Source organism: Rhinoraja longicauda, chromosome 31, assembly GCF_053455715.1.
Source record: "Rhinoraja longicauda isolate Sanriku21f chromosome 31, sRhiLon1.1, whole genome shotgun sequence".
Lineage (NCBI taxonomy): Eukaryota > Metazoa > Chordata > Chondrichthyes > Rajiformes > Arhynchobatidae > Rhinoraja > Rhinoraja longicauda.
In genome coordinates, this window is record NC_135983.1 from 20,799,291 (window position 1) to 20,811,332 (window position 12,042).

Consider the following 12,042-nt stretch of genomic DNA (forward strand, 5'->3'; position numbering starts at 1 on the left):
TCTCTCCATACCCCCTGATCCCTTTAGCAAAAAGGGCCACATCTAACTCCCTCTTAAATATAGCCAATGAACTGGCCTCAACTACCTTCTGTGGCAGAGAATTCCACAGACTCGCCACTCTCTGTGTGAAGAAATGTTTTCTCATCTCGGTCCTAAAAGACTTCCCCCTTATCCTTAAGCTGTGACCCCTGGTTCTGGACTCCCCCAACATCGGGAACAATCTTCCCGCATCTAGCCTCTCCAACCCCTTAAGAATTTTATATGTTTCTATAAGATCCCCCCTCAGTCTTCTAAATTCCAGCGAGTACAAGCCTAGTCTTTCTTCATACGAAAGTCCCGCCATCCCAGGGATCAATCTAGTGAACCTTCTCTGTACTCCCTCTAAGGCAAGAACGTCTTTCCTCAGATTAGGAGACCAAAACTGCACATAATACTCCAGGTGCGGTCTCACCAAGGACCTGTACAACTGCAGTAGAACCTCCCTGCTCCTAAACTCAAATCCTCTTGCTACGAATGCCAACATATCATTCGCTTTCTTCACTGCCTGCTGCACCTGCAGGCTTGCTTTCAATGACTGGTGCACCATGACACCCAGGTCACGTTGCATCTCCCCTTCTCCTAATCGTTCACCATTCAGGTAATACTCTGCTTTCCTGTTCTTGCCGCCAAAGTGGATAACCTCACATTTATCCACATTATATTGCATCTGCCATGCATTTGCCCACTCGCCTAATCTATCCAAGTCACTCTGCAGCCTCCTAGCATCCTCCTCGCAGCTAACACTGCCACCCAGCTTCGTGTCATCTGCAAACTTAGAGATGTTGCATTCAATTCCCTCGTCCAAATCATTAATATACACTAAATAACTGGGGTCCCAGCACTGAGCCTTGCGGTACCCCACTAGTCACTGCCTGCCATTCCGAAAAGGACCCGTTTATTCCTACTCTTTGCTTCCTGTCCGCCAACGAATTTTCTATCCTCCTCAACACTGAACCCTCAATACCGTGTGCTTTAAGTCTATCCTCATATGTCAGTCCCGCCATCCCAGGGATCAATCTCGTGAACCTACGCTGCACTGCCTCAATTACAAGGATGTCCTTCCTCAAATTAGGAGACCAAAACTGTACACAATACTCCAGATGTGGTTTTACCAGGGCCCTATACAACTGTTGGTCAGATAGTGTACGTTTCAAATACCATAACCTGTTAATAATCATTGACAGGAACTCCACCACTTTCAAACCCAAAGCATCCCAGAGTCATAAAATAGTACAGCACAACAGGCCCACCGTCACCCAATGCCTGTACACGTATCTACCTGCACATATCCCATATTCCTATCCAAGTATTTTAAATGTCACTAACATATCTGCTTCAACCATCACCCCTGGCAGCACCAGGCACTCATCCTCCCGCGTGTTTAAAAAAAGCTTCCCTGCATATCTCCTTTTAAGCTTTTCCCTCTTACCTGTAGAAACTCAGCCCTCCAAGAAAACCTAACAGGACAATTGAGTCAGCACTCAATCTTCCTAGCTCATGAACTTGCATTGGCTCCACAATGCACAGTCCTTGTCCCCATCTGTTTTGCTTTTTGATTTCGTCCCACTCACCTTAATCCTCAAAGATGCTTAACTCTAGCCTCTGATGCAATGCCTAAGCATCTATGTATCAGTGACAGTGCATCCAAGCCCTTACTGTTAAGCACGACTGAAACCTCTCCTCTAACTATTGCTTTGGTCCCAAGGCATAATTGAAAATCATGGCCAATGATTTTTATACCTCAACCAACATCTCAAAAGCAATTCACCCATTCATTCATTCTTTTGTTGTAATACAGGAAATTCATTAGCCAACTTGTGCACAAGCAAGTCCAATAAAAGCAGTGACTGTATTTCAAAAACTACTTCAGCGCCAGTAAAACACTGGGGCATCCCAAGGTTGCATATAAACATGTTCAATCTCTCCCTTTCATTTTCTATTCAGACGGAGGGACATTTGCATTTGAGTGGTGCGGAATTCTCCACAAATACACCTGGCTACACACTGAAATTACATTTGGGATTCATGTGCAATTTTGTAATTTACTGAACAAGGAGGAAACTGAAGGTCTCACCTGACTGGTTGATAAATTGAAATGAAAGGCAACAGCATAGGATGTGTCCATGAAGATCTCTGGGATTCGAACCAGATCCTCAATGGCCTGAAGTTTAAGGCCAAATAGATGTCTATCAATTGCTTGGCCTCTGATTGCCTAAAAACAAAATGATTGTCTATCAATACATAATGCTACTTTGTACCACTGCCAGTCTACCTGCACCCCTGTACCATGAAGAAGGGTCTCGACCTGAAACGTCACCCATTCCTTCTCTCCAGAGATGCTGCCTGACCTGCTGCGTTACTCCAGCATTTTGTGTCTATCTCCCTTGTATCAGGCCACCACCTACCAAAATTACCCCTCCCACCAGAACTTCACTTCTGTGCCACCACCATCCCCTTATCACTCCACCACCCCTCTATACTAACATTGCCAATAAGCATGTCATCACAACCCCCTTTGTCATTCCCATCCTGTACAACACAACATACTCAAACTGCAACAATTAACGCCCCCTCCCCCCTGTTTTATATTATTTCTGGGGGGCAAGCTGGAGCGCAGAGGAGTGGATCACCACCTCACATCCTGGATTCTGGATTACCTCACCAACCGACCATAGTATGTGAGGACAAAGGACTATGTTTCGGACATGGTGGTCTGCAGCACAGGGGTTCCGCAGGGAACAGGGCTAGCTCCATTCTTGTTCACCCTGTACACAGCAGACTCAGGCACAGCTCTGCAAACTGCTATCTACAGAAGTTCTCTGACGACTCTGCCATTGTCGGCCTTATCACAGGCGACGATGACAGGGCGTACAGAGAACTGATCAAGGAGTTTGTGGACTGGTGCCAGCGGAACTGCCTCCGGATCAACGCGGGGAAAACCAGGGAGTTGGTGGTGGATTTCCACAGGCACAGCCAAGTCCCCCCCGACACCAGTGAACATCCAGGGAATGGACATCGGGAGGATGGACTCTTATAAGTACCTGGGTGTTTACCTCACCAATAAACTTGACTAGACCGAAAAAATCAATGCGCTATACAAAAAGGGCCAGAGCAGACTTTATCTGCTGAGGAGACTCAGGTCCTTTGGAGAGCAGGGCGCACCCTTAAGGACCTTCTACAACACTGTGGTTGCATCAGCCATTTCCTATGGAGTGGTCTGCTGGAGCAGCAGCATCTCAGCAGCAGAGGGGAGGAGACTTGACAAGCTGGTCAGGAAGGCCAGCTCTGTCCTGGGTTGCCCCCTCGACTCAGTACAGGTGGTGGGAGAGAGGAGGATGATGGCAAAGTTAACATCGCTGCTGGACAACGACTCCCACCCCATGCAGGACACTGTCACTGCACTGAGTAGCTCCTTCAGTGACAGACTCCTTCACCCCAAGTGTGTGAAGGAGAGATATAGGATGTCCTTCCTTCCCACTGCTGTGAGACTGCACAACCAGCACTGCTCCCAGCAGATGAGTCAACAGTAACAGTTAAGGAATACATGGTAAATTTATGACAATTTATCCTTGTCTTTACTTTTATTTATAATGAATGATCTCTTGCAATCCACTTTGCTGCTGTAACATTAAATTTCCCCAGTGTGGGACAAATAAAGGAATATATTATATTTCCCATCCACAACATTAGCAAACTCTGCCCAGCAATGATGGGATTGACTGCAAGTGCTTCCTGAACAAAAGGATGGGTTGAAGTGTTGAAGACAGTCCAGTTATTTCCCTTACCAAGTCTGTGTAGGCTCTATGTGCTTGGACAGCTTGCCGCATCAGAGCCACATTATTTTGCTTCTAAATAAAAAATCAAAACATAATGAAAAATGCACAATGAGGAAACGATGAATTCACAGAACCCAAAGTAGATTAATCAGTAATCGAGGGAGGGAGGAAATAACAGTTTCTGTTTTTATTGAAGAATTCTCATGTTTGCCTGCCCATTACACCAGCTTGGAGATGTAAAGCATGGTTTTGGAATGCGTTGACAAGACACCATGGAAATGAAGAGATGCCAGAAAAGCAAGGATCAGTTATTCAAAGGGGTGCTTTAAGGGAGAGATAGGTGGAAAAGTTTAGGGACAAATCTGAGAATTTAGAATCCAGATAATTTAAATCATAACCTATCAATGCTGAAGTGATGAAAATTGGAACGTGCACAAAAAACCCCCAGAACTTTTAAGTGGTGATGAACATAATGGGTCTGTGGTGTAGCAGGGTTATGGCGAGCTTTGACAAGAGTCATAAGCCATCATAGAAACTGGCCCTTTGGCCAAACCTGTCCATGATGTCCCATCTAAGCTAGTCCAATTTGCATACATTTGACCCATATCCTTCAAACATTTTCCTATCCATGTACCTATCCATTTAAAGGTTTTATTATACCCATCTCAAATGCCTCCTCTGGAAGGTCATTCCATGCACCCACCACACTGTGATTGAAACAATTGCCCGAGATTTCTATTATTTTTCCATTATCACCTTGTCTCCTGATTCTTGATTCTCCTACGCTGGGTGAAACACTATTCACCCTACCAATTTCCCTCATGATTTTATACACTTCTATAAGATCACCCCATAGCCTCATGTGCTCCAAGGAATGAAGTCCTAACTTGCCCAATCTCCCGAGAGCTCGGGCCCCCGAGTTCAGACAATATCCCTGTCACTGCACTACTGCTCTTAAGGATAGCGGAGTCAGGGGGTATGAGGAGAAGGCTGGAACGGGGTACTGATTGAGAATGATCAGCCATGATCACATTGAATAGCGGTGCTGGCTCGAAGGGCCGAATGGCCTCCTCCTGCACCTATTGCCTATTGTCTACTTCTAACTTAATGACATCCTTCCTATAGCAGGGTGACCAAAACAATACTCCAAATGTGGCCTCACCAATGTCTTGTACAACTGTAACATATCATTCCAACTTCTTCTACTCAATACTCTGACTGATGAAGGCCAATGCACCAAAAGCCTTCTTTACCACTCTATCTACCTGTGATGCAATTTCCAGGGAACGGTGCACCCAACTCCGAGATCCCTCTGCTCAGCAACACTCTCCAGGGCCCTAGCATTCACTGTGAAGGTCCTGTAAATGGCACATTGCGACATTGGAGCTGATTGATGGTCGGAGGGGACTGGATCAATTGGTGTGTGTAGTTTGGTACAGGTTAGGAAGAATCACACATGATAGATTGAGCATCTCAGCTGGATCTAATTCCATTATACATATAATACAGTAGGTGCAATCCCATTAGTCCATTCTGTTTATTTCCCCCTTGCTGTGCAGTTTATTCCCTCTGACATAAGCACATCAATTCCTTATAATTCACTGTATCATTAACTGACACATTGATAATTTACAGTAGCCAATTTACCCACCATCACATCTTCAGGAAACCAGAGGGTCCAGAAGAAATCCACATAGTCATGGAGAGAATATGCAAACTCTGCCCAGATAGTAACAGTCAAGATGAAAGCCGAAACCTTGTTGCACCACAATTGCTATGCCAATCTGATTGAATTCCCCAGTTACTAAGTAATGTATTTTACATGAGCCAAAGAGTTAGATAATGGAACTTGGCTTCTTCAGGGAATAAAAGAAAATGTACTTGGGCTAGAGAAAGTGTTCAGAGGTTGACATTGCAGAGTCGGATCTGAGGCAGATTGTTATTGCAGTAGTTCTGTTATTGGACTAGCATCCAGAGACTTGGATCATTTGAAGCAGTCAAGAATTTAAATTCCCACCATTGCAACTAGGGGATTTTAATTCAAGTAACAAAGTAAATCTGAAATGAAAGAAATCAGCAATTGTAATGGTCATGATAATGCCTCCAAATTGTTACAAAATCCCACATGGTTCACAGATGAGCTGCAGGGTAGGAAATCTGCAGTCCTCATCGGATCTCGGTCTAAAGATCCCCCCAATCTGGTTGACTTAATTGCTCTAGTTAAAAGATTATCAGGTATGGATAGTAAATGTTAATGTTTACAGAAATATCCATCTCCCATGAATAAGGAGGACCATAAGATTCACAAACCATTGTATTTCGCAACAGAACAGCCACTCAATTCTTGCTGGTACTTTTTAGACTCTACATAACTTTGGCAAAATTTAAATGTCTCCAACTCATTAAAATCTGTTACCAGACATACTGTCGGTCCTGATTGTTACCTGTAGCTCTGCGAGTTTCAGTCTTACTCCAATCAGTATGTTGTCAACATAATCCAAGCCGAGTTTTGAGGCAATACAACATTGAAGATGACATCATTTAAAACTGAACACTGATCTGCTCGCTCAACATCTCACAATCATTATTTGAAAGAAGAACAAGAGCATTGTTTTCAGTGTACTGGCTAATATTGATTCTATATTGCTAAAGCCATATATTGCTTTCAGCAATCTGGCTGCTACATTTCCAATTTGCAGGATAGGAGCCATTGCAAGTCAGTAAAGGCGGGAGAAATGGAGAGCAGCATTGGAACCAGATCCCTTCTGACCAAAGATACTAGAGGAACAAGATGGATCACTCTGTTGAAATCGCGTATTAGGTGATTGCACATAAGTGCATGAGGTCAAAGTGCGTTACGTACGGAGTCGCTTAAGCCATCTGGAGGACATGGCAGCTTACAGCATACACTGCCAATACATGCAACAGGTAACATGCTTCTTACCTTTAAAAAGGCTGCCAAAAGGCCAATTTTTGTGCCGTAAAAAATGAGGAAGAAGCTGGAGGATCCGGTGGAGGAAAAGGAACCAGAAGAGCTGCCAAGTCCACGGACGCAAGAAGCAGCTGGGAAGATGCCTGGCCAGCCGGCGGGAGAAGGGGAAACGCGGCCAGGAAGGGAGCGCTGGAGGTCGGCGACCCGCCGGAGCCTGAGGGCAATGGGCCCAGGGAGTCGTGCTCGACGGCCTTGGAGGAGGTGGTGGTGGAAGACGAGGAGCGGAGTTTCGAGCCCGAAGAGGAGATGGAAGAGGACCAGGGAGAGGCCGATCGGCGGCGGAGGCCGGGCGCTGGGCCGGGCGCTGGGAGCCGAGGCAATAGGCGGAGGACCAGGCCACAGCTCTGCTTGGTGGCCCCAGCCTCGAGGTGTTGAGCGCCGGTCAAGTGGAAGCGGACCCCGGCTGACGGAGAGGGCGAGCGGGGAGAAGGGCTGGAGGGCCAGCAGGAGCGGTGAGGGGCCGAAGAACTGCAGGAAGCGAGGCATGGAGCCAGGGCGCCGAACCTCGAGGAGCGCGGGAACAGGGAGAGGTGGCGGGACGCTCGGAGCACCGGGAGGGAGCCGGAGATGCGCTGATGGGAGAAGCCGGGTGAAGCCGAACTGCAGCAAAGTGCGGCCGCAACACTGAATTGCAGTGCACGGCGTGCCCTCCAGTAGGCGTTGCGTGGCAACAGTACGGGTCAGGGGGCGTGATCTCGCCTGCCATGCAATTACTCTATAGCGAGGTGTAGTACGCAAAGGAGCCATTTTAGTAGGCAAAACCCGCCGTTCGTTATGCCTCTCGCAGTGTAATCAGTGTTTTGGGTGAACAGTATGTGTGATGATACCATTAAAATGCAAAATATATCTCATCTATCAATACAGATTGTTATTTTTCTTTTAAAATGTTTCTGCACGTTTCTGCCTACTAAAATGGCATCATGACATACTACGGTTTTTAGGGTCGCATGGTCCATCTTGTTCCTCTAGTATCTTTGCTTCTGACCCAATGCCCAATTTAAACAGAGACACAAAGAACTGTGGAGGCTAGAATCTTGAGCAAAACAATGTGCTGTAGGAACTCAGTGGGTCAGGTTGCATCTGTGGAAGGAATGGACAGGCAACGGTTTGGGTTGGAACCCTTCTGACCAGACCAGCCTGAAGAAGGGACCCGATATGGAACATTGCCTGTCCATTCCCTCCACAGATGCGGTCTGACCCACTGAGTTCCTCCAGTACTTTGTGTTTTACCCAATTTAAACTTTTAGGAACATAAAACTGGACACCACAGGAAGACATTTGGTCCATCACACTGGTTATGCAAAAGATCAATTCCCACTTGGCCTTGCTTTCATCATAACCCTAACCTTTTTTATTGATCCAATTCCCTTTAGAAATTTACTATTTAACTCGATTCAACCATTATTATATCATATCTCCTTCTCAGGCTCTGTCACACTTTCATGGCACCAGGTTAATTAGACTTCAGGACAATCCTGAATGATTGGCAATTTTACATCTGATATATAATGGACAGTTTTTTTACTTTACAAAACCTTTTGTAATGTCATCCCACTTTATACTGTATATTGAGTGCTCATAATAGTCCAGCCCATGAATTTGAGATGATGTGAGAGAGAAAGGAGTACAGTTTAAGTTATTGCCAACTTCTCTACCCCAGGAGGGTTTGTGTGCAAAAGGCATGTGGCATTTCAGAGGTACAAGTACCTGTTCCTGCGGGTTATCCATGGCGCGCACAAAGACTGAGGATGCGATCAAGGCCGAGCGAATTGTGTCAGTGCGCCCGAGGTGAAACATCCTCAGGGAGGCACTTTCATAGGTTGCACACTGCTCACCGTATATCCTGCCAAGAGACAGAAGCACAGCAAGACGATGAAGGGAGGCAGATTTCTGATGTAACTCCACTTGGACTGGTAATTTGGTGGGGTGGACCGGAAGAGGGGGAATATGCCTTTTTGATGGAAGCAGAGTCTATTTTCAAGCCTGGAAATTTGTGTAGAAATGGTGACCTGTACATCACCCCTTATCCCTCCAGTCACTCTCGTCCACCAATTCACTCCTTATTGGTTGTTGGAGAGGAGGGAAATGAAGAAATCATGAACCATTTGGTTTTGGTCATGCTGCCCTTTGGTTAGTGTTAGCTAATGTTAGTGGAATACAATCTTGCTACTTTTGCACATGACTTCTTGCCTCTAAATGCCACTTAATCGAACAATCTTTTGGCAATTTCCAATTTAAAAAAAACAAATAGAAAAGAAATAAAACAAAAGATTTTTTTGAGTTTCCCAGCAGTTTTACAGTAAATCACATGATATCAAGAAACAGCTGAGAGCATTGTACACAGCAAAGATAATGGGACCAAAATATCTCCCAGTTGAAGCACTGAAGATTTACACTTCAGAATTAGCCAAAGACTTTGCCAAACCTTTCCAATACTGGCATCTAACCAACAATTTTAAAATTAGTTGGGGGAGGGGTTGATTTTAAGTTGTTTTTTTTGTCAAACAGAACATCTACTCAAACCACATTTTAAGTAGGCATATGGATACATAAGGAATGGAGGAATATGGATCACGTGCAGGCAGATGAGATTAATTTATCTTGGTATATTTCCCACAGACATTGTGGGCCAAAGCGCCTGTTCTATGTTAACACATATTGTGTTTATACATCATTTAATGTTTTCTTTGGATGAGTCAATATGATTTGATACATTAAACCCTCGTTTTAATGGTTCCTTTATAACGGATTTTGGTTATAGTGGACGGACCTGTCGACTCACATGGTCTACCCCGCCCCAGCTACCGACCCCAACCCCAGCTACCGACCCCAACCCCAGCAAAAATGCTCAGTTTAATTTTGCCAGGACCACCTAGCTCCACAAACGTTGGCCCAATCTAAATTCCTGAGATAAGGTAAAAGTGAGTGATCATTTCTGATACCAAGGCAGCATTTGACCAAATGACATCAGACAACCCTAATAAAACTAAAATTAATAGGCATAAAGTAAAAGCACATGGGAAGATGTTTGTGATTGTTGGACTTCAGTCATCCAAAGGCACTGAAATTCCACAGGGTAACAGCTTATGCCCACCCAGTTTTAGCTACTTCATCAGTCACCTTCCTTCACAAGAAAGTGGAATGTTTAATTCCATTTGCATCTCAACAACAAATTATGCAGTCCACACCTGCCTGCATCAAGACCTGGACAGCACCCTGACATGGGCCCTGATATGGAAGTAATAGTGTTGCAAAGGTGCATTTAAAAACACGATATTGCTGTGATTTGGAATGGCACATCTGAAAGGTTACGTGTTGGAATCAGATTCAATAGTTATATTTGAATGGAAATTAATATGCATTCAAGGTGGAAAAATAGTTTTTTTTCAAAGAGTCAGCACAGGCATGATGGAGCAAATGGCTTCTTTCTACGCTGTGTAATTCTACCCTTGGATATACTAGGAACAATGAGCACAGTATCTAAGATGACGTCTCTCACCTGTAATAAGCCAATTGCAAAGCAATCTGGATAAAGGCATCTGGGCTCAACTTCTGGGACTTCACAAAATCTTTTCCAAAATGCTCGAACACAAAACATTTTATATCCACATCACGCACCATCCTGGATAGAAAGGAAAATAAGGATGAATCTCTTCACTTACAACATAACCCAGCACTTTCTCTAACCTATCCCATACTGTTCAATGATATCAGAATGCAGTTATATCTGCTGGTTCTCCCAACAGTTGGCACAGCAGTAGAATTACTTCCTTACAGCGCCAATTCTGACTATGGGTGCTGGCTGTACCGAGTTTGTACATTCTCCTGTGACCGTGTGGGTTTTCCCCAGGCACTCCGGTTTCCTCCCTCACTCCAAAGACTTACAGGTTTGTAGGTTAATTGGCTTCAGTAAAGGTTGTAAATTGTCCCTAGCGTACGGGGGCCGATGGGCCTGTTTCAGCGTTGTAGCTTTAAACTAAACAAGGGCAGCACTTCATCAGCAAGTCCAGTCAATGTTATAGTGAACTATTCAAACATGTGGAACATTTTAAATTATAGTTACTGGAGAAAGTGGAGAGAGCAAGAAAAAAACACAGGTCTTTGTCAGGGGTGGTGAGATTGAACTACTGGAACACAACAAGTGCTTGTATTCACCTATTACCATCCATATTAATGATTGGAGAGCAAGGTGAGAAAAAACTTGTGAGAATGGAAAGAATGTGCAAAGAAATGTGTGAAGTAAATGGGTAGAAAGATAGCAGGTGGAATATAATGTGGGAAATTGTGGAATCATTCATTTTGGTATGAAGACTGGGAAATATTTTAAGGATATTGATATTCAGAGGGATCGGGGGGGGCTTGCAAATGGGTCTGATACAGAACCCGATGCAGATACAGCAAACAATTAGGAAGGCACACAATAGGTTTGTTCTTACTGCAAAGGGGTTGGAAAAGACTTCAGCATTTATGTAGGAAAAAAAACTGCAGATGCTGGTTTAAATCAAAGGTAGACACAAAAAGCTGGAGTAACTCAGTGGGTCAGGCAGCATCTCTGGAGAGAAGGAATGGAGACGTTTCGGGTCGAGACCCTTCTTCAGACTTTATGTAGTATTTATGTAGGGATTTTGTGGGTCTACACCTGCAGAATAAACAGAATGGGTGCAACAAATGTTCTGTTAATTGATTTATTGGGAAGATTAAATAGAAGAAAATGCAGATGCTGCAACCTTGAGCAATAAATAGCACTTTTTTTTTGCAGAAGATTGAGGAGAATGGGTCTTTAATTCTAAGCATTTTAGAATTAGAGGTAATCTCATTGAAATGCATTAAAAAAATGTATGCACTTTAAAAGGTTCAATATAGAGAGATTGTCATAGACTTAATTAGTCAGCTATTTAGGACTCTTGGTGAGACAAGACATTTTTTGGCCACCACAGGATTCATATAGGGCGACCTATAATCGATGATGACATTCAAGACGGACACATTTTTTAGGACTGAAAATATAAAGAAACTTGGGGATGGCATGGGAAAGTGCTACTAATGTACAAGGTCAGTAATCTTATTGCAGAATAGCAGAATGACATTGAAAGGCAGGAACAGGTTACTGATTGTGAATGATCGGACATGATCAAATTGAATGGCGGTGCTGGCTCGAAGGGCCGAATGGCCTACTCCTGCACCTATTGTCTATTGTTTGCTCTTACCTATTTTCATCAGGTTTTTATTGCAGCT

The 12,042-nt window shown here is 44.3% G+C and overlaps 1 protein-coding gene across 3 annotated transcripts in view; it reads right to left on the bottom strand.

Moving 5' to 3' along the window:
• crata (carnitine O-acetyltransferase a) overlaps nucleotides 1-12,042 on the bottom strand; it is a 38,231-nt gene that overhangs the window by 3,148 nt on the left and 23,041 nt on the right. For all 3 annotated transcript variants that reach the window (XM_078426034.1, XM_078426031.1, XM_078426033.1), the window contains 4 exons: nucleotides 10,307-10,429; nucleotides 8,515-8,650; nucleotides 3,825-3,887; nucleotides 2,114-2,251 (listed from right to left, as the gene is read on the bottom strand). In XM_078426034.1, the coding sequence (XP_078282160.1) occupies nucleotides 2,114-2,251; nucleotides 3,825-3,887; nucleotides 8,515-8,650; nucleotides 10,307-10,429 (460 nt within the window). The remainder of the gene's footprint in view (nucleotides 1-2,113; nucleotides 2,252-3,824; nucleotides 3,888-8,514; nucleotides 8,651-10,306; nucleotides 10,430-12,042) is intronic.